At 44.5% G+C, this 23,570-nt stretch overlaps 1 protein-coding gene across 1 annotated transcript in view; it reads right to left on the bottom strand.

Moving 5' to 3' along the window:
• Positions 1-23,570, bottom strand: part of LARP1 (La ribonucleoprotein 1, translational regulator) — a 64,779-nt gene that overhangs the window by 14,469 nt on the left and 26,740 nt on the right. The window contains exons 2-8 of the mRNA XM_007534382.3: positions 6,558-6,619; positions 6,263-6,328; positions 5,503-5,677; positions 4,430-4,558; positions 4,152-4,358; positions 3,891-4,053; positions 3,129-3,273 (exon numbers count right to left, since the gene is read on the bottom strand). Coding sequence (XP_007534444.2) covers positions 3,129-3,273; positions 3,891-4,053; positions 4,152-4,358; positions 4,430-4,558; positions 5,503-5,677; positions 6,263-6,328; positions 6,558-6,619 — 947 coding nt within the window. The remainder of the gene's footprint in view (positions 1-3,128; positions 3,274-3,890; positions 4,054-4,151; positions 4,359-4,429; positions 4,559-5,502; positions 5,678-6,262; positions 6,329-6,557; positions 6,620-23,570) is intronic.

Raw genomic sequence — 23,570 nt, 5'->3', positions numbered from 1 at the left:
AAGGAAGTTTCCACCTTCCCAACCCCTTTGCCTTTCTCCGCCCCTTTCCTTTCTTGCCACTTTAAAAGCCTTGGCTCTCTGATCAATAAAGATTTTGCATTGCCTGTCACCATGTGTTTGGTTCCTAAGTCATCTCCCTCGAATTGCTGAGTGAATAGCAGCCCAGGCTGGCTCCAGTCGAGTTCTCTCCAACCCAGAGAGTATACGCCCAAGAAGAGGCACCTCCATGCTAGCCCTTGGCTCCCCACCTGCAGGGGAGTTGCTTCACAGGTGGTGAAGCAGGTCTGCAGGTGTCTTATCTTTCTCTCCCCCTCTGTCCTCCCCTCCTGTCTCCATTTCTCTCTGTACTATCCAACAACGACATCAATAAAAACAATAACTACAACAACAATAAAAAAGGGGCACTTAGAGGAAAATATTGGCAGAACTCATTTCCACATAAATTTTAAAGACATTTTCAATGAAACGAATCCAATTACAAGGAAGACTAAGGCAAGTATAAACCTATGGGACTACATCAAGTTAAAAAGCTTCTTCACAGCAAAAAAAACCACTACCCAAACAAAGAGACCCCTCACAGAATGGGAGAAGATCTTTACATGCCATACATCAGATAAGAGTTTAATAACCAAAATATATAAAGAGCTTGCCAGACTCAACAACAACGAATAACCCCATCCAAAAATGGGGGGAGGACTTAGACAGAATATTCACCACAGAAGAGATCCAAAAGGCCGAGAAACACATGAAAAAATGCTCCAAGTCTCTGACTGTCAGAGAAATGCAAATCAAGACAACAATGAGATATCACTTCCCTCCTGTGAGAATGTCAGACATCAGAAAAGGTAACAGCAGCAAATGCTGGAGAGGGTGTGGGGGTCAAAGGAACCCTCCTACACTGCTGGTGGGAATGCAAATTGTTCCAACCTCTGTGGAGAACTCTCAGAAGGCTAGAAATGGACTTACCCTATGACCCTGCAATTCCCCTCCTGGGGATATAGCCTAAGGAACCCAACACATCCATCCAAAAAGATCTGTGTATACATATGTTCTTGGCAGCACAATTTGTAATAGCCAAAACCTGGAAGCAACCCAGGTGTCCAACAACAGATGAGTGGCTGAGCAAGTTGTGGTATGTATACACAATGGAATACTACTCAGCTGTAAAAAAAAAAAAAAAAAAGGTGATTTCACCGTTTTCAGCCGATCTTGGATGGACCTTGAAAAAATCATGTTGAGTGAAGTAAGTCAGAAACAGAAGGATGAATATGGGATGATCTCACTCTCAGGCAGATGTTGAAAAACAAGATCAGAAAAGAAAACACAAGCAGAACCTGAAATGGAATTGGCATATTGCACCCAAGTAAAAGACACTGGGGTGGGTGGGTGGGTAGAATACAGGTCCATGAAGGATGATAAATGACATAGTGGGGGTTGTATTGTTAAATGGGAAACTGGGGAATGTTATGCATGTACAAACTATTGTATTTACTGTTGAATGTAAAACATTAATTCCCCAATAAAGAAATAAATTTTAAAAAATAAATTAAATTAAATTTAAAAAAGAAAAAAAACAATAAAAAAGGGGCAACAAAATAGGGAAAATAAATATTAAAAAAAATAAATAAAAATGTGACCATTTGACTATATAGGTAGAAAAAAAAAAGCTGCTGGGGCCGGGTGGTGGTGCACCTGGTTGAGCGCATGTATTACAATGTACGAGGACCCGGGTTTGAGGCCCTGGTCCCCACCTGCAGGGGGAAAGCTTTACGAGTGATGAAGAAGGGCTACAGGTGTCTGTCTGTCTCCCTGTCACCCCCTCTCTCTTGATTTCTGGCTATCTCTATCCAATAAGATAATTTAAAAAAAGAAAAAGAAAAGCAATAAGCACACCATATAAAACATCCAAACTCCAGCTCTGTAAGCGAATTTCCTTTCCCTTTGTGGGCTCCCCATAGGACCTTGCCCTCAACTTGGATCAATAATCATTATCAGGCTACCCCATCAGCTGGGGCCCTATTCGGAGAGTCCTGAGATTCCCAAACAGACATGATGGGCCTAGACCTCAAATAAATCCCTCTCTCCATTGTTTCAGGTCATCTCTATCAGGAACAACAACAAAAAACCTTTTTGAGGGCCCCCATAGGACCTTGCCCTCAACTTGGATCAATAATGGTAGAGAATGTTCCATCCTCCCTTTGGAGGATGGACAAAAGGGAGGATGGACAACATACTCTATGCTGTACCTGAGGAAGATGGGTCAATATTGGGGCAGCTTGGAATGTTCCTACTCATGACCACAGAATGTGAGCTCAGATCTAAAGGAATGCAGAGGTCACATAGGCTCCTAAGCTGAATATGGGCCCTAGACCAAATCAAATCAATGGGGTTTACAGTCAACAATATTTATACCCCCTTCCCATATTACGGAGCTACTCTCTTCCCTGATCCAGCTTTGTTTCTTCTCAGCCACGACATCATCTCCCCAGACAATAACTTAGATCCACCTGTATATCAGATTTCAGGCTGGGGGGTGGGGGGGAGAGACGGACAACAAAACCTAGTATAGCCACCGGCCCTTTGGAATAGAACTAAAATATGCCTGCTAGCTATCTACAAAATGGAAGGGCCCCCAACTCTTCATTTGCACTATTCCAGCCTTTAAGTTCATGATTGATCAACAATTTATTTGGCTTTGTATGTTAACTCTCTTTTCAGCCACCAGGTTCCAGATGCTAGCAGAATGCCGACCAGACTTCCCTGGACAGACAACCCCACCAGTGTGTCCTAGAGTTCTACTACCCCAGAGCCCCACCCTACTGGGGAAAGAGAGGCAGGCTGAGAGTACTGATCGACCAGTCAATGCCCATGTTCAGCAGGGAAGCAATTACAGAAGCCAGACCTTCCGCCTTCTGCATCCCACAATGACTTTGGGTCCATACTCCCAGAGGGATGGAGAATAGGAAAGCTATCAGGGGAGGGCATGGGATACTGAGTTCTGGTGGTGGTGTTTTATACCCCTCTTATACTATGGTTTTGTCAATGTTTCCTTTTTATAATAATAATAATTTAAAAAAAAACACCAAAAAAAACCTTTTTTTTTCTTTCCCTGAAGGAGGAGGACATACCGCAAAGATGAGTGAAATGTCAGTAGTAAGGGCCTGTACACGGTGGAAAGAAGCAATCAGAGTGATGGGGAGGAAACCATCTGCATCCATTTTCCGCCGCAGGAAGAAGTCTCGCTCTAAGTTGTCCACACTGAAGTAATATTCACTGTGAAGGAGAAGATCCCATCAGCTACCAACACCTCTGCTCTGTGGAAACCCCTGACCCAGTGGGCCTACAAAATCTTAGGGGTGAGGAAAAAACTGATGCTCCTGATTCTCATGATCCCCAATTCAGGTCAAACCACCCACCCCTCTGCCCTTTAACTTAGTGTGAAAGTTTTAAGTCAGTTTGCCCTCTATTCCCAGACTTATCACTAGACTACTACAATCCTTATTTGTTCCCCAACAGGAACAAGTGATAACTTATCACAGTCAGGAAAGAACTAAGCTCTGTTCCATACAGGAAGGATGCAAATCTGTCCTGCCACACACTATCTGGGAGACTTGGCACATTGTTGGGCCTATGTACTCATTTATAAAATAGGGCTATGGCCCAGATCATAGGAGTATGCAGAGGAATGCAGGACAAAGTAAGACTATGCCTATATAGCAGAGGGCAGATCCTAGGCATTTTTCTTCTTTTTGTCAGTAGTCATCTCTTAAGGTAACCATGGAATACTTGCTATAGTACGCTTAGTATAAAACTAGCTTAAAAATGGAAGTTCTTTTTATACACCAGGCAGGCAGCCCCTCTGTCCAGCAGAGCAGGGAACCTCCACGCACATCTGGCGTTTGATGTAGTCTTTAAGCAGCTCCTGGTCCACGCTGTAAAGCTCCGTACTGCTGACATTGTCGAAATAGTAGGTGATGTTGTTCATGTACTTGGGAGTACGAGGCCCCTCTGCACCATCGAACTTTCGGTAGCCAAACTGGTAGTCAAAATGGGCTATGGAAAAACAGGGACCATGAGGGAGAGGAAATCCCTACCTGCCTCCCCCACTGCACACTCTGGGACATCCCAGAGCTCAAAAGGACCTCACGTACTTCGAGCACCTCCCCGGCCACGTCCTCGTCCACGACCACGGCCCCGTCCCCGGCCTCGGAAGGAAGCCCGTGCCCCACCAGCTCCATCACTCTTCACACTCGACGTCTCGTCCTGGTCATGCCAGGCAGGCTCAGATTTGGTCTCTGGTTGCCAGGCTGGGGCCGGGGGTGCCACAGGAGTGGGCACATAGGCAGCAGGTTCAGAGCCTATAGGTAGAAGCATTGGTCAATCTGGGGTGTGTATCCACACCCAGGCCCACTGGGGGAGCGATGCATACCTTTGATCTCCCCTCGGCCAACAGGAGTGTGTCGAGGCTCTGGGGGACGAACAGGGCGTGGGACCAGCTTCTCTCTGGGCACTTCAGGCTTCATGTCTATTTGCAATGGAACCCACTTGTGTTTGTTCCCTGGAGGACAGCATGGGCACATGAGACAAGCTGGAGGAAGTCTCTCCTGGCCACTGCTACTAGTATGGATCTCAATCTGGTGATCACAAGTGCCTGCCCTTCATTTGGCCTCACTTTAACCTCTGCACCAAGGATGTCTCAGACTTCAATGTGGTGGACACTTCTGTTTGGAGTTCAAAATCCCTTCCTTTTGAATCAGACACAGTGATACAGAAAGAACATTGCTGGGGTGGGGATAAATAGCATAAAGGTTACACAAAAAGACTCTTATGCTCAAGTCTCCAAAGTCCCAGGTTCAATCCCCCGCATTACCATAAGCCAGAGCTGATCAGCGCTCTGGTGTTTTTTTTTTTTTTTTTAAATTACTTTTGCTGGTCCCCCCAGACATGAATCTAATTTTGCTGAGCCACAGTGCTCCACTAGAGGGGATCCCATTGGGGGCATCTGTCCTACTCTTCTTTTTACTAGCTGACGAGGGAGAAGCTTCCCAGAGGAATAGAGCTGACACCAAGGAAAATGAGGCAACACAGAGTGGTGAGTCTGGGTCTGAACCCCTCATAGATGGCTGTCATATAGAAGTGACTTTTATCAGAGCTGTGCTCCAGACCTTCATCATTCAGTAGGAGCTGGAATACTCATTCCCTCATGCCAATCTGACAGACAGGACCCCTCCAGATACACACAACACATTGCAGCATGTGAGACCTCATCTATGCTACTCATCCACACAGCCCTCTGAGGACTACATGGTTCCCACATGCTTGTAAAACTCATCTGAGATAAAGAAATAAATTATAAAAAAAACTCATCTGAGAAGGGAAGGGTGAGAGGCCTAAGAAGATAGTTGGCCTCATGATCACCAGTGACCTCCAGTTGTGGATACTGCCACCTGCTGGCAGCACCATAGGTTCTGAAGGACCAGAGTCTGCTTGAACCGCTCTCACCTTTCTTCTTCTGCACCCCTCGCTGGCAGTCCTCGTCCCCATTCTTCTCCTCCCCAGATTCATCCGACTTCGTTTTCGGGCTCTCTTTACTATCACTCCCCTCTCCTTTCTCCTGTTCCTTCATGTCTTTTTTCAGAGGCAGCTTTCGAGCAGGTTGAGTCCTGTGGGACTGTGGCTACAGTGGGAAATGACAGACAGGAGAGTGGTCTGAGAGCTTCCTGTCACCAGAAAGTCAGGAGGGGGGAGGATGTGTGTCTCTTTCTCTTTCTCTCTCTCAGACTGAATAAACATAAGGGTCTGTTTTCATGCCTGAGGTGAGAGACAATCTGTTACTCCAGCTTCCTTGTATCTTAGAGACAGAGACAACCCTTCAGACATAGGCTATCCACAGGGGATGCTTACTCCCTGCAACAAGACATACTGTCCAGGTTGTCTGTGGGCTGGGAGCCACTAGCCCCTGAACTGTCCACACCAAGCCTGGCTGTGAATTGAATCCAGTAGCCACAGGCTGTGAGGGCCCAAAGCTGTAGGCCTAGAGCACAGAACAAGGGAGAGCATCGTGAACTCCCAGAAGGGTACTATGAAAAGGCACTAGCACACAATCCTGACCCCAAATGGGTTTACAGGATTAATACTTAGCAACGCTAAGTATTAAATCATCGTTCCAACCACTAACTACCACTAACAGAGGTGTAGTCCAGGAATCAAGAGTTCGAGAGGCTGATGTGTGACCAAATTGCCCAATTTTCCTCAGACGTACCTGTACACTCTTGTGGGCTATCTCTCCAGGTGTGGGCCAGTTGATGGCATCTCCAAAGTCACCAACCTGCAAGGGACATTCTTAGAGTACCCTGAAGAATCTGCCTACATCAGCCCTTCAGTTAAGATAGAGCCCCAACAAAAGACCCACAGGTAAAACTAGCTGGCCCACTAGGACCATCCATGCTAGTAGCCCAGGAACTTCAGTGCAATAGGGAAGAGGGTACCTTACTCCCTGGAAGACACCTACCCCCCCCCCCACACACACACCATGGGTTGCTCACTATGTTCCTTACCTTACTGCCCTTACGCTGTTTAGGAACTGCTGCCCTTACCACCTTGGCTGGAGCAGAATGTTCTGTGGAACAAGAGAGAGATGGTTACATAGAGCTCACAGAGAAACCACAACATTTCAACTACCTAACTAGCACACAGAACAGGTTCCCCAGGAAGGAAGACATGGTAGAGAGGGGAAGGAAGGCCATATGTCCAAACATCAGCACAAATTCCATAGTATCTTCTGAAGAAGTCATGGAAAGTGAGATTATGGAGGGAAAAAGTAGCCCAAGCTGCATCTGCCTAGTCTACCCTGTCTGCAGGGCTCCTGAGCCCCAGTAGACACTATAGGGGAAAGGATCTCAAAGACCCTTTCTGGCTGACACCCTAAAGGTAGTCTAAAAACAGAGAGAGAGAGGGACCATATGGTCCCTCATCACTGTGACTTCATGATGACGGATTGCTTTTTTTTTTTTTTGAAAATTTATTTTCCCTTTTGTAGCCCTTGTTGTTTTGTTGTTATTGATGTTGTCGTTGTTAGATAGGACAGAGAGAAATGGAGAGAGGAGTGGAAGACAAGAGGGGGAGAGAAAGACACCGGGCTCGAACCGGGATTCTTATGCCAGTCCTTGCACTTTGCGCCACATGCGATTAACCCGCCCAACTCCCACCAGATTACTTTTTTTAAACAAGAGACAGGTAAAGACAAAGAAGTAGAGAGAGTGAAAGAGATCATAACACTGAAGCTTTCTCCAACGTGGCAGAGGCTGGGCTTAAACCTGGGTTGTGCTCACGGCAAAGTGGATCACTACCCAAGTGATCTATTTTGCCAACCTAATAACATAATGGATTATTAAAAAGACGTGCCTGAAGCTCTCATGTCCCAGGTTCAATCTCTAGTTCCACCACAAACTAGAGTTGAGCAGTGCTAAAATAAATTAGTTGTGGGAATCTGTAAGTCAGCTGTGCTCTTCATGACTTGAGTGGTTAATTAAAGAATTTTCTGTGGTGCATGAGGTCCTGAGTTCGATCCCCGGCAGCACATGTGTCAGAATGATGTTGGTTCTTCCTCTCTCCTATCTTTCTCATGAATAAATAAATAAAATCTTTTTTTAATATTTTATTTATTTATTCATGAGAAAGATAGGAGGAGAGAGAAAGAACCAGATATTACTCTGGTACATGTGCTGCCGGGGATTGAACCCAGGACCTCATGCTTGAGAGTCCAATGCTCTGTCCACTGCGCCACCTCCCGGACCACAATAAAATCTTTAACGCCCCCCCCATTTGCCACATAGGAAAAGTCTCTGACTCCAAATTTCCAAGGAAGAAGAAAGACACATCTGATTCAATCTGTTCCACCTAATGATACAAAAGTCAAGTTCTGCAGCCTAGGAGTTGGCAAAGTGGATGATAGTATGAGGTCCAGACTTTAATTCCACATGCCATGTGTCCCAAAGGTATCACAGTTTTTTCATAAATTAGTAACTATGGGTAGTCAGGCAGTAGCGCATCGGGTTAAGCAAAGCGCAAGGACCGGCAGAAGGATCCCAGTTTGAGCCCCCGGCTCCCCACCTGCAGGGGAGTCGCTTCACAAGTGGTGAAGCAGGTCTGCAGGTGTCTATCTTTCTCTCCCCCTCTGTCTTCCCCTCCTCTCTCCATTTCTCTCTGTCCTATCCAACAAGAAAATCAAGAACAACAACTACAACAACAAAAGGGAATAAATAAATCTAAAAAAAAAAACATGAAGAAAAAAAAAAAACAGTGAAGTGTTGAGAATTATGCAGACCCACCAAAGAACTGCCTAACAGAGTGCAAGCTTTCATGACCAAGGACCCTGGGTTTGATCCCTGGCACTGTGTATAGTCAGAGCATTGCTCTGGTATCTGTCTCTTTCATGAAATAAATAAGTAAACATCTTTTAAAAATTGAAAACCACCTGCATGTCCAACAGCAGAGAATTTGCTAAAACACGTCAAAAAATTTTAGAATGTTTTTTAAAATGACCTTGACTGGTTTGAAAAGATAAACAATAAAATGGCAATTATAAAAATATTTATGTGCATCTACCTACCATAGGAAGTCTGGAAGGGTATATAACTAAATATAATATAGTTCTCCTGAAACTGAGGATAGTATTAAACCATGTACATACCACTTTTTTTTTAATGTGGTGCTAAGGAATGAACTGATCTCATGCATGTGCAATCTTGCCAAGTGGCTTTTTAAATTCAATTTTCTAATTCAATATACCGAGAAGACAGATAAAGACCATCCATGAAGCTACCCTTTGATACTGTCTGTGGTGGTTCCATATTTTGCCCTATCCTAATGCACGGCTAGGTGCATGAGGTATCCCAGGCCATCATGCATGCTGTTTTTTTTTTAATATCTATTTATTCCCTTTTGTTGACCTTGTTGTTTTCTTGTCGTAGTTATTATTGATGTTGTTGTTGTTGAAATAGGACAGAGAGAAATGGAGAGAGGAGGGGATGACAGAGAGGGGGAGAGAAAGATTAAGACACCTGCAGACCTGCTTCACTGCCTGGTTAAGTTGACTCCCCTGCAGGTGGGGAGCCAGGGGCTTGACCGGGATCCTTATGCCAGTCCTTGCACTTTGTGTCACCTGCGTTTAACCCGATACGCTACCACCCGACTCCCTGTACTACGTTTTTTCCTACAGAGGCACAGTCAGGATATAGTTTAGTTCACAGTGGCCAGGAAGGTGGTGCAATAAAACACCGGATTTCAAAGAATTGAGTATTTAATTCAGTACCTCAGATTTCATATGCTAGAATTACGCTCTGGGTTTTTTCTCTCATAGGTAACTGACAGAAAACCTCTCTTTTTATTTGTTCTATTTGATAGAACAGAGAAAAAACAAGACAGAAGGTTACAGAGGGAGGAAGAGAGACGTGCAGCACCACTTCATCACTAGTGAAGCTTCACCCCCACAGGTGGAAACCAGGGGGCTTGAACCACATTCCTTGCACATGTGTGTACTCAAATGGACTCGCTACTTTGTCCAGCCCCTAAAAAATATAGTTCACAAGTCAGGCATGATAAGGGATGGTCATGCACCTGGTTGAGAGTACAAATTATAGTGCATAAGGGCTCAAGTTCAACCCAGTGGTCCCCACCAGCAGGGGAAGCTTCATAAGCAGTAAAAACAGTGGTGGGTAGGTGTGTGTGTGTGTGTGTGTGTGTGTGTGTGTGTGTGTGTGTTTTCCCCCTTCCCTCTCAATTTTGGTCCCTATGCAAAATAAAAGTATTTTCTTAAAAATAAGAGATGAACAAGAAATAAATAAAATAGGACAAGAATAACACTGTGTTGTAGTAAAAAACTTTCTGAATACAGTGCTCAAAATATCTTATATGTAATGTGGCTTTAAAAAAAATTATTACTATCTTTATTGGATAGAGACAACCAGAAATCCAAAGTGTGTGTGTGTGGGGGGGGGGGGAGATAAAGACGGAGAGAGGCACCTGTTTCACCACTTCCAAAGCTTTCCCCCTGCAGGTGGGACTGGGGGCTTGAACCTGGATCCTTGTGCATTGTAACATGTGCAATCAACAAGGTGTGCCGCCACCTGCCCCCCTGCTTTCAGATTATTTTTATAGCTGCACAATAACTTCCTAACATTTAATGATTTCTCATAAATTTTCTAGAATGAGTATTTGTTCCTAGAGAGGTAACATTTTCAAACCCTGGGCCTATAAAAACAGAAACATGTGATCCAGGAGGTGGCACAGTGCATAAAGCACTGGACTCTCAAGCATGAGGTCCTGAGTTCAACCCCTGGCAGCACATGTACCACAGTGATGTCTGTTTCTTTCTCTCTCTCTCTACCTGTCTTCTTCATGAATACATAAAAACTTTAAAAGATTATGAAAAAAACACATATAAAAAATAAAACAAAAATGGAAAACAAATCTTTCCTTTAAAAAGTAGCTCTAGGAAGTCGGGCTGTAGCATAGCGCGTTAAGCACAGGTGGTACGAAGTGCAAGGACCGGCTTAAGGATCCCGGTTCTAGATCCCGGCTCCCCACCTGCAGGGGAGTAGCTTCACAGGTGGTGAAGCAGGTCTGCAGGTGTCTGTCTTTCTCTCCCCTTCTCTGTCTTCCCTTCCTCTCTCCATTTCTCTCTGTCCTATCCAACGACAATGACATCAATAACAATAAAACAACAAGGGCAACAAAAGGGAATAAATAAATAAAAAATAAGTTTAAAAAAAATTTTTTTTAAAGTAGCTCTAAAGGCCCGGTCCCTTCCCCACCTACACTTGTTTTCCCAGCAGGGTCTGAACCCAAGGCTCTATGTCCTCTTCCCCTAGAGACTGTGGGAGGATGCATCCGGGCCCTGCCCACGGTTGTCTGCACTGCCAGCCAGTACAGCAATGCTGCTCTCAGGAGGCACTCCCTCCTAGGAGGTCAGGTTCTTAATGAGCAGTGAGAGTTCTTGTCTGGCTCTTTGAAAGCCCCTACATTTTTGGCTTCCACCTCCTACAGGTCACTGCCCCTAATGCCCAATCCCCCAAGTGCCAAGCAGGAGAGAACAAATTAACAATTCAGATTCATAAGGGCAAAGCTCTGCGGGCAGCAATCCTGGGCTGGCCCAGAAGCCCACTGCAGCTGGTCCATAGTGGACCAAGATCTTCACCTGCTTCAGACAGGAGCAGGCAGGCAGTGCTTGAAGGTCTACCTGTTCTGTGGTAGCTCTGGTAGCCATCACTTGCCCTGGGACCTAACAGCAATCTCTCATACTACTAGCAGGTTTATTATTTGTTTGTTTTAAAGATTTTATTAGCAATAGAGACAGGAAGAAAGAGAGAAAGAAGCAAACATCACTCCATTATATGTGTTGCCAGGGATTGAACTCAGGACCTCATGATTGACAGTCTAATGCTTTATCTACTGTGCCACTTCCCAGACCACCTACCAGCAAGGTTATAAGTGGCTGGAAAAGGAAGTCAGGACTAGAGTCAGGCACTGCTCAAACCAGGAGAGGCCAGTTTTCAGCTCAGTATTTTTTATAAATTATGTGATTTCCTTGCGTAAATGTTGAAAGAACTGTTAATTTCCACAACTGTGAACTCTGTGAGTACCTTACTTAGACACAAGTCATCCAGGCAAGACTGATCAGTAATCTGAAAAGTACTGAGAGAGGGAACTCATAACATAATATATAAAATGGTAAAACCAACAAGAAGAAATACTGTAGAAATGAACCAGGACAAGAGTCCAGCTAAAAGCCCCCCAAAGGTTGAAGCACAAAATAATGTCAGCATCCAAATGCTTGTCAAAGAAATAGTCACAGGAGTCAGTAAAGAGTTTGAAAGAATTGTCATCAGAAATGCAGAAACAATACGAGACTGTGAAAGAAAACACTAATTATCTCAAGATTATTAGAGAGCTGAAAGCTGAAATTGCTGAGCTAAGAACACAACTAGCTGAACAAGCTAAAACAGTATCAGAACAGGGAAACAAAATAGATGAACTACAGAACACAGTACAGGGGAGAGAGAATAGAATAAATGAGGCTGAAGATAGAATTAGCAAGATCAAGTGAAAGGATGGAAAACTATCATACAAGCTAAGGACCCACAAAAAGAGCAGGAACAACTATCCTCATATCTGACATGACAGACTTTAAAATAAATAAAATTTTGAAAGGTAGGGATAAACAACAGCAATAACAAACAAATAAATATTTTTAAAAAATTTTAAAAAGGATAGGGATGGACATTACTTAATGCTCAGAGGATAAGTCAACCAAGACTTAACAATTATTAACATCTATGTACCCAATGAGAAACCATCTACAACATCAAACATCTACTGACAGAGCTACAGCAACATATTAACTTGGATGTTAGACCAGAAGCTAGCAAATACTTAAGAGGAACCTAAGGAGAGATTGAGCAGCTGGTAACAGTCCAGTAGTTGAGCAGAGAACTGACCATGAAACTCAGGAGAAGAGCTACACCTCGGTGGCCTAGCAGTGGAGCTGTATAGTGGGAGCCTTTCCACATTGTTCTCCTGATGAGAACATGGTGAATAATTGCCTCAGAACCTACAGACTATAAATGGTACTGTTTAGAAACTCACAGGGCCCAGCAGTGCTGCCCAGCTTGGCAGAGAAACTGAATTAAGCCTGAAGGTTTGGATATTTGGGGTGTGAGAGTTTCTTTGCATAACCACTGTGCTATCTCTCCCTCACCCTGCTTTATTTCTTGGTCAGGAGTCAGTGATTAAGTTAAGAACCCTACTTATAGTTTAAAAGCCCTCAGGCTCCCACAGCCTACAGGAAAGAAACAGAACAAAAGAGGCTTTTAACAGCCTCTGTGCTCCAACTCAGGGACTGAAATAATATTGAAAGAACTGTTAATTTTAAAACATTTATGTGGAAAAGAGTTCTGCCAATCATCTTTTGTTGATTGTTATGTGTTAGTTAAATTCCACTGTGGTCTGAGAAGATGCTTAGGATGATTTCAATGCTCTTGAATTTGCTGATGCTGTTTTTGTGGCCTCACATATGGTCTATCCTTGAGAATGACCCATGTGGACTTGAGTAAAGTGTGTATTCCAGTTTCTTGGGATGAATGACTCTGAAAATGTCTAATAATTCTAGTTTATCACCTCATTTAGCTCCCTCGTTTCTCTATTGATTTTCTGCCTGAATGATACGTCAAGTTGAGAGAGTGTTGTGTTGAAATCCCCTAATATGACTGTGTTGCTGTTAATATGTTGGCCAAAAAGACAGCATCAGCAAATTCAAAAGAACGTTGAAAGCATCTTCGCAGCCCACAGTGGAATTAAACTAACACTTATAACAATCAACAAAAGACTATTAATAGTCCCAAAATGTGGAAGCTCAACAGTACACTACTTAACGACTGTATCAAAGAGGAAATAAGGGAAGAAATCAGAATGTTTTGAGAGTTCGATGAAAATTAAGACACAAGCTATCAAAATATTTGGGACACAGCTAAGGCAGTACTGAGAGGGAAGTTCATAGCCATACAAGCACACATGAGGAAACAAGAAAAAGCACAAATAAACAACCTGATCACACACCTTAAAAGTCTAGAAGAAGAACAAAGGAACCCGAAAGCAACTATAAGGACAGAAATCACTAAAGTTAGGGCAGAAATAACACTGAAAACAAGAAAGCCATACAAAAGAGCAACAAAAGTAAATGCTGGTTCTTTGAAACAATGAACAAAATCGACAAACCTCTAGCCAGACTCACAAAACAAAAAAGGGAGAAGACCCAAATAAATTGGATACTAAATGAAAGACGAGATATCACAACAGACACCGCAGAAATTCAACATATCATGTGAGGCTTCTATGAACAACTATATGCCACCAAGCTAGAGAACCTGGAAGAAACAGACGATTTCCTACATACCTACCAACTTAACCTTCAAGGAAGAGTTAATATTTCTACTTTTTAAAGTCTTCCAGAGATTGAAGGTACAGGAATACTCCCTTCTAGCTTCTATGAAGCCAACATCACTCTGATACCAAAAGCAGACAGGGACACAACCAAAAAAGAACACTACAGAGCAGTATCTCTGATGAACACAGATGCTAAAATACTAAACAAAATACTAGCCAACTGGATACATCAATATATTAAAACTGACTGTTCATCATGACCAAGTGGGGTTTATCCCAGGGATGGCAAGGTTGCTTTAATATACGTAAATCAATCAATGTGATCCACTACATCAATAAAAGCAAGACCAAAAACCACATGATTATATCAACAGATGTAGAGAAAGCCTTTGACAAAATACAACATCCCTTTATGATCAAAACACTACAAAGAATGGGAATAGATGGAAAATTCCTCCAGATAGTGGAATCTCTATATAGCAAATCTACAGCCAACATCATACTCAATGGTGAAAAACTGGAAGCATTTCCCCTCAGGTCAGGAACTAGACAGGGCTGCCCACTATCATCATCATTATTCAACATAGTGTTGGAAGTTCTTACCATAGCAATCAGGCAGGAGCAAGGAATTAAAGGGATACAGATTGGAAGAGAAAAAAAAATCAAACTCTCCCTATTTACAGATGACATGACAGTATACATAGGAAAACCTAAGGAATCCAGCAAGAAGCTTTTCGAAATCATCGGGCAATACAATAAGGTGTCAGGCTACAAAATTAACGTTCAAAAGTCAGTGGCATTCCTCTATGCAAACACTAAGTGAGAAGAAATTGAAATCCAGAAATCAATTCCTTTTACTATATCAACAAAAACAATAAAATATCTAGGAATAAACCTAACCAAAGAAGTGAAAGACTGTGTACTGAAAATTGTGAGTCACTACTCAAAGAAATAGAAAAAGACAAAAAGAAGTGGAAAGACATTTCATGTTCATGGGTTGGAAGAATTAACATCATCAGAATGATGCCATATACAAATTTAATGCTAGCCCCATCAAGATCCCAACCACACTTTTTAGGAGAACAGAACAAATGCTACAAATGTTTATCTGGAATCAGAAAAGACCTAGAATTGCCAAAACAATCTTGAGAAGAACAGAACTGAAGGCATCACACTCCCAGATCTCAAATTGTATTATAGGGCCACTGTCATCAAACTGCTTGGTACTGGAACATGAATAGACATACTGACCAGTGGAACAGAAATGAGAGCCCAGAAGTGAGCCCCCACACCTACAGGCATCTAATCTTTGACAAAGGTGCCTAGACCATTAAATGAGGAGTGGGGGAGCCTCTTCAACAAATGGTGTTGGAAAAAATGGTTTGAAACATGTAGAAAAATGAAACTGAACCACTATATTTCACCAAACACAAAAGTAAATTCCAGATGGATCAAAGACTTGGATGTTAGACCAGAAACTATCAGATACTTGGAGGAAAATATTGGCAGAACTCTTTTCCACATAAATTTTAAAGACATCTTCAATAAAATGAATACAATTACAAAGAAGACTAAGGCAAGTATAACCCTATGGGATTACATCAAATTAAAAAGCTTCTGCACAGCAAAAGAAACCAATACCCAAACAAAGAGACCCCTCAGAGTAGGAGAAGATCTTTACATGCCATACATCAGACAAGAGTTTAATAACGGGAGTCGGGCTGTAGCGCAGCGGGTTAAGCGCAGGTGACGCAAAGCACAAGGACCGGCATAAGGATCCCGGTTCGAACCCCGGCTCCCCACCTGCAGGGGAGTCGCTTCACAGGCGGTGAAGCAGGTCTGCAGGTGTCTATCTTTCTCTCCTCCTCTCTGTCTTCCCCATCTCTCTCCATTTCTCTCTGTCCTATCCAACAACGACGACAACAACAATAATAACTAAAACGATAAAACAAGGGCAACAAAAGGGAATAAACAAATAAAAATAAAGTTTAAAAAAAAGTTTAAAAAAAAAGAGTTTAATAACTAAAATATATAAAGAGCTTGCCAAGCTCAACCACAAGAAAACAAATAACCCCATCCAAAAATGGGGGGAGGACATGGACAGAATATTCAACACAGAAGAGATCCAAAAGGCTGAGAAACACATGAAAAAATGCTCCAAGTCTTTGATTGTCAGAGAAATGCAAATAAAGACAACAATGAAACACCACTTCACTCCTGTGAGAATGTCATACATCAGAAAAGATAGCAGCAGGAAGTGCTGGAGAGGTTGTGGGGTCAAAGGAACCTTCCTGCACTGCTGGTGGGAATGTAAATTGGTCCAACCTCTGTGGAGAACAGTCTGGAGAACTCTGAGATGGCTAGAAATGGACCTACCCTATGACCTTGCAATTCTTCTTCTGGGGATATAGCCTAAGGAACAAACATACTCATTCAAAAATATTGTGTATATCTATGTTCATAGCAGCACAATTTGTAATAGCCCAAACCTGGAAGCAACCCAGGTGTGCAACAACAAGGTGAATGGCTGAGCAAGTTGTGGTATATATACACAGTGAAATACTACTCAGCTATTAAAAACGGTGATTTCACTGTTTTTGGCCCATCTTGGATGGAGCTTGAAGAAATCACGTGAAGTGAAATAAGTCAGAAATAGAAGGATGGGGAGTTGGGCAGTAGCGCACATGGCGCAAAGCACAAGGACTGGCATAAGGATCCCCAGTTCAAGCCCCCTGCTTCCCACCTGCAAAGGGGTTGCTTCACTAGTGGTGAAATGGGTCTGCAGATGTCTATCTTTCTCTCCCTGTCTTCCCCTTCTCTCTCCATTTCTCTCTGACCTAACAACATCAATAACTACAACAACAATGGAAAACAAGGGCAACAAAAGGGAAATATATATATAAAAAATAAATAAATAAATAAAAGAAATAGAAGGATGAATATGGGATCATCTCACTCACAGAAAGAAGGTGATGTATTGCACTCAAGTAAATGATAGGGTGGGTAGGTGGGAAGTTCAGGTCCTGAAGCATGATAGCAGAGGACCTAGTGGGGGTTGTATTAGTTATGTAGAAAACTGGGAAATGTTATGCATGTACAAATTATTGTATTCACTGTCAAATGAAAACATTAATCCTCTAATAAAGGGGGGGGGTCGAAAAGAAAATTCAATCTCCTAAAGATGAAAGACTTGAGTCTACTTCCCCCACAACCTAGGCAAAGGTGGCAGGGCTGGGCGTATGTGGATGGCCTCCCTTATGTACCCTGTCCTGACTAGGGCACTTCTGCCCCAAGAGACTACAGTGCCCTGCTCCTACCCTGCCCCACAGAAGACCAAAGTCCTTCAAAGAGTGAAAAGTGGGAGCCAAGAGAGAAAGAGAGAAAGAGAAAGAGAGAGAGAGAGAGAGAGAGATATTGATTGAGAAAGTCCACTCAGGAGAGAAAGCTATTTCTGCCTACTTTGTGAAAATCTTATGGTGCCTTAGGAAACCCCGGAAGGCACAGGTGAGGAGCCGAGCATGGTCCCAGCCTAACCAGGGGAAGAGCAGCATCTTCCCTCCTCAAATCATGGTGAAAGAGCACACCTCAGTGTTAGTGGAGCAAAACCAGCAAAAAAAAAGGGGGGGAGGGGATCCCTCAAGTGGTAACGCAGTGCGTTAAGTGCACATGGTGTGAAGCCCAAGGATCCCAGTTGGAGCCCCTGGCTCCTCACCTGCAGGAGGTCACTTCATAAGCAGTGAAGCAGGTGTGCAGGTGTCTTTCTCTCCCCCTCCTCTCTCTGTTCTATCCAGCAATGACAACAACAACAATAAACAACAAGGGCAACAAAAGGGAAAAAATAGCCTCCAGGGGCAGTGGATTCTCAGCAGAGGCACCGAGGCCCAGTGATAATCCTGGAGGCAAAGAAATTAAAATAAAATAAAAAATAATAAAGACCTCCATCTCTTTGCATGGATAGGGGAGCAATAGGGATCTTTCCCTGAAGCTCCATCTACATGGAAGACACTATTTTTACTGAAGGCTGGGGGAGATGCTGAGCACAGAGTTAGTTGCACGTACCCTGCAAGCTTCTGGAACCTATCTTTAGTGCCTCACTCAACTTCAAGTGTGTGCTATACACCTCTCTTACATCATGCGCTTGGATTGATGTCCCTGAGGGGTGGGGGGCTGGGATGGCTCAATGAGCTCACATTATTATTGTGACATTCAACAGAGCACAGCAAGAATGTTCAGCACACAGTAGGCTTCATTTGTGCCGCACATTACAACACAACTTCACTATGGGGTTCAACTCCATGTAACCATCATCCTTATAGCTACAAAGAGAAGCCATAGGATAATCTCTCAGCAGATAAGAACCACAGTGTAGGGGAACTCAGATTACAAATGAGTCCTTTCCTTAGGTAGAAGCCTCAGGGAAAAACAAACGAGTCCTGTCCCCTGGGTCCTGCCATACTGGAGATGAATGAGTGCAGGAAAGGCTTGGTATCCCTGCTCAGTTGAAGATATTTCATCCTCCACTTTAAATTCAACAAGAGCTATGGCCAGGAGGGGCATGTGATGAACCTACAAGCATTGAGGCTCCAAGTTCAATCCCTAGCATCACATGTGCCAGAGTGATGTCCTGGCTCTGTCATAAACAAGTAAGAAACTCAATATGGTGAAGAGCCTAGTAAGGGAGGGGGGTGCCTCAGCACAGGAAAAAAAAAAAAAAAAAGGTACTTACTATCTGTTCCAGAAAAACCCAAAAGCTGTTGACCTTCTCAAATGATAGCTACCCACAAGGACTAAGATAGTGAAGAGCTAAGAAGGAGCATAGTTCAACATGGGAGTTCTGAAACTCTAAGGATGGAGTGGAAAGAAATGCAAGAGGAAGGGAGAAGCGGGGCCCAAGGTGGAAAGAGGGAATGGGGTGGGTATAGAAGGACCATTATTACAGGCCTTGGAGCTAGGAGAACAGGAAAGTATTTACTTGGGAGGCTGGCATATCTCCCTCCTGGTTGTTGGCTTCTGAAAAGACAGAACTTCTTCCTTGGGGACAAGGCCATTTGCTATACTTCAGAGCCATGCTTGCTACCAGTCCCAAAACTATGTGTTCCTTGTGGGCAACAGCACTGGCAACACAGCAAGTAACTGTTTACTAAGCCTGCACCCTAACCAGCTCTCAATTCCACTGCCAACCACCCTCCACAGCTGAGCAAGAATAGTGTGCACAGGTATGAAAGAATGTGGGGAGGCAGCAAGACCTCAACCAAGCAGGGCAGAAGCTGGTAACAGAACACTCACAAAAACACGACTAGATGCCACTCACATATTTCAAATGTGGAGCTAGTTCCTTGTGTTTTATAAATTAAGAAACAAAGGCCCGTGCAGTAGAACTACTGCCAAGATCGCAGACAGCAAGCAGAACAGAATTCAAAGCCAGGCAGTCTGACTTTCAAACCACCAGAAGGGTCCAGTTACCTCCTTATAGTGGCAATAGGACCAACTACAGTGTCACCACATGAAGCCTGAGGTCACAGGGGCAGGATTAGCTAGTTACAGTCTAGCACTGGGCACCCTCTTCCAACCCAGAAAGGCCAGGGGGACTGCCACCAAGCACAGACAGATAGGCAGCCCTGAACAGAGGCCCTGCTGAGTATAGATGACATGGCTCTTTGTACCCCAACCCTGTGAGGAAAGCATGAACCACCCAAGGAAGGAAATGGAAAAGGGGTCCTGGCTCCAACACCAATGAAAGCCTGGTGCACTCTGGGCTGTCACCAATCTAAAGATAAGGTGGAGCCTAGGAGGAGCTTGGGAACAGGCTGCTCTTGCTCTCACTATGGGTGCACTCCCAGACAGAAACCTTCTCCCACCCAGCATAAAGAACTAGTACCCTTCTCACTTGGAGCCCCAATGCTTGCCCAGTCTGCACTTGCTTGAGGCTTCTCTGCCATGCCTCCTGTCCCTCCTGTCCCACCAGCCCCAGCTTACCCCTGACCTGTAGACGAAAGGCAGGGCAACTGCAGTGTCCCAAGGGGAGGAGTGGGCAGAAAGGAGGACTTCTAGAAGGTCAGGCCATGCCCAGGCTCTGTCTAGAGAGTTGTGGCAGCAGGCAGCCCAGGAGGCCAGAGTCTATGCCCCTTGGCCCAGGAGGAGGGGCAGGGCAGGGTTCCTGGGTCACATGATGCCGCCCTGCCTATCTTTAGCCTGTGGTGACCCAAGTGGCCTAGTGTCCCTCTGCCTGCCCCAAAGATATGGGCGCTGCCACACTTAGGTGGTGGCAGTCATTCCCACTGATAGTAACAGTCTCTAAAGCCCGACCCCAAAGCAAATTAATGGTCACCACAGCTGCAAGTCTCTGGCCTCTTAACCCAGCACTCTTACTTGTAGTTACATCAGGGAGCAGCCAAACACCCTGGGCTAACAAGGTGCTAAAAAGATATAAGTACCATTTCCTGTATGACTTTACTTCCTCAGAAAAATAGTATTCCAGTGGTTCAGAAAATGAAAGTGAGGAAAGCACATGTTACTGTCTACAACCTCTCCAGATCAGTTCCATGAAGTTCTGGGACAGAGTGGCCAACTGTAGGTCACTCAACTGTTCAGCAGTAAAGCCGGAACCAAAGCTAGGGGTGTCTGACCCCAACCATGGGCTCGTTGGCAAGGGAGTGACCCCTAGACCAGGATTTCAGCAGATACATGCAAAATCCCAAATAACAGAATTTACACAGACAAGTATGAGCACTCTTCAAAGGACTTGCAGGTATTCTCTCCTGGGAAGAAATTAGTCACTCCCTGCATCCACCTCAATGGCAGCTACCAGGGTAGCCCCTCTGGAGATGAGGTCTCAAGAGCTAGGGGTCTCAGTCCAAACCCAAGCCAGAGGGTGCACATAGTGGCAGCATAAAAACTTCTCCAGAGGTGCCAGGCACACACGTCTGGACTCCAGGATCGGGGCCAGCCCACTAAAAGGGTACCTATGAGAACACAGGCCATGGGGAGTCAAGAGCCAGAATTCAAGGAAAATAGAAAACAAAGCACTGAAGGTAGATTTCCTGCTTGCTACTACGAATTCACATCTTTAAGACATGGTCTGCTATGGGCATCCTCCAACCCCAGGCAGGTTGGGCATAAGCAACACCAGAAAGCAGACTACTGACCTCAAAGCTGCTTCTCCCTTGCTGTCCCTAGTAGTCACCTACAGCCTCAGGAAATTCAAGCTCATTTTAACTATCCTCAATCTAGGCCATTCTCAGCTTTAAGCTCTAGGTCCCAAAGACATTCCTCTGAATGAATCCTATATTATAAAGTAGGGGCTCCCAGACCCAACCAAGGCTGGAAAGAAACAACTCTTTTCCTACAGACAGGGAAACAGGCCAGGAGGGACCAGGTATGCCCACATAGCTTGTGCTTCCCCATGTCCCCTGAAAAATGAACTGTGTATCTCACAGGATAGAGCAGGACCTTAGTGACCAACTTTCACTGTCCTTGCTCCAACAGAGCAATGCCACTTGCTGCAATGCATGATGGAGAGCCTCTGGATGAAGTGGGCCTGTGAGGAAAGGCTGAACTTCTTATTCCTTGGGACATGGTGGTGGGTAGAAGGTAATTCAAGTTGTCTGGCCTTGCTCCCCAAGTGACCTAGCTGTCCGGACCACCCTTGGAGGACCCCACATGTCCTCAAGACACTAGCAGACACCCTATTCCTTCAAAAACCCATTTCCCAGCAACTATACTTGCTAGATTTAGCAAAACAAAAACTTAGGGCACCCAATTTTCATTTGCAAATAAATGAGTAAATTCTACTACAATATTTGGAATATGTTGTATATATTTGATGTTTATCTGAAATGCAAACTTAACAATTTCTATTTGCCATATCTGGCACTGCAGGAAGGATATGCCATTGCCCCATGTCCACTGACTGTGGGCTATGATCCGAGGCCTGGTACAACACTTTTTCCAATCAGAGGCTTGTGTCAGAAAGGGGCCATGTTCTCTGCAGCCTCAGTCACTGGTCAGCCTACCCACAACTTTAGAACAAGTTCTGACACCACTGCCACAAAGAATGATCCACCATCTAAGGAGTTTGTCAAGGTAAAGATTCCTGGGCCATACCCTCCAGAGATTTCTGCTCAGGAACCTGCTAGGCAATTTTAAGGTTGGTTTCCCTTTGGCATATTTAGATCTTATTTAATTGTCTTTATTTAACCCAGTGAATGCTGACTGCTCGTTTTGACAGAGGTTACCCAAAAACCACACCACATTCACTACTTTCACACTAGTACTGCATTGCTTTAACTGGTAGAGAGCACACAGATATTGTTCTTAATTATTTTTTTTCTTACTTTTTTCCCTTACTACGTATTTCAGTTTTCTATTAAGGGAAGTGACTGAGTTGCTCTGAGGAAGTCCAAGCACCCTACCTCTTTCCCTTTTCACCCAACTGGTGCTGTGAGCCAGCAGATGAAAAATGCAGATTCCTGCCACCCTAAGCTCCAAAAATTAATTTGGGGGAAGGGAACAGCTTGGGAGACTTCGGTAGATGGGCTCCCCCATCCAATCCACAGTATCCTGCACACGGGGGGGGGGGGGGTGCTGAAGCACTCTCCCTCCCATCTCCATCCCATAGCCCAGTTCTATTTCCAGCATCACAAACCAACAAATGACTAGGCCAAGAAGCCACAAACTGAGGGTCTCCACAGGAGAGATCACAAAGGATCCAGGTGGTTGTGTCTTAATAGATTACAGTCCAATAGTCTCCACTCCCTCCCCTCAAGCTACTGTGTACAGCCACTGCTCCAGGTCTGGCTCAGCTAAGTAACAATGGCTCCCAGTTATTAATATTTCTCCTGACACCCTCAACTCTCCCAGACATGGAGGAGATTCAAGATTATGAAGGTAACCAAAAGTCCCACCATAAGAAGGCATCTGATCCCAAGACCCTATATCCCAGGCCAGCACTTAGGAGATAAGCATGATAGCTTCTTCAGGTCCTTGCAAGGGCTCCAGCTCAAACATGCTCCTCAGCACAGAACCAGAGCAAACAAAGCTCAGGCAGAGTTCAAGCACTATTTTGGGCAAAGGTGACACTCTAAGGCTTGGCCAATGGAACTGAAAGGCCAGGGAAATCTTGCCCCTTTGGGAGGAAGAGAAAGAGCAAAGGAGGCTTAAAGCAGGACTTCCTCTGGGTTCTACTCCAGGGCACAAGGAAAATAGACAGCATACCTTGCCTCCCCCTCAATGCAGGTAAATGGCCTTTTATCGGCACTTCCTCACTGGCCAGCTCAGGCAGGTAGGGTGGATATGGCTCTGCCAACTAAAAACACAACCTGGCCTTGTCCCATCAACATCAACTTGGTTTGGGGGATCTCAGGTTTGGAGAAGGGGTCAGTCCTAGTCCTGAAGGGTCTTTAACTTTCACTCACCTGCAGTGGGTTGGTAGCATGACTGAACACATTGAATGATGTGAGCTGTGGTCATTGTGTCACCCAGCCCAAGACTTCGAACAAATCCTCTCTGAAGACTGACTTATGTGTGTGGATGCAGATGGAATGCTTCTTAGGATACAGCCCATGAGCCCAACAGCTGCTATGTGGCAGGGGACTTGATGCTTTTTCCTTTCAAGGGTTACTTCCTCATCC

The sequence above is a fragment of the Erinaceus europaeus genome, chromosome 9, assembly GCF_950295315.1.
Source record: "Erinaceus europaeus chromosome 9, mEriEur2.1, whole genome shotgun sequence".
NCBI classification, from domain to species: Eukaryota; Metazoa; Chordata; class Mammalia; order Eulipotyphla; family Erinaceidae; genus Erinaceus; species Erinaceus europaeus.
Note: the sequence above shows the minus strand (reverse complement) of the source record. Positions and strands in the feature narration are given on the sequence as shown.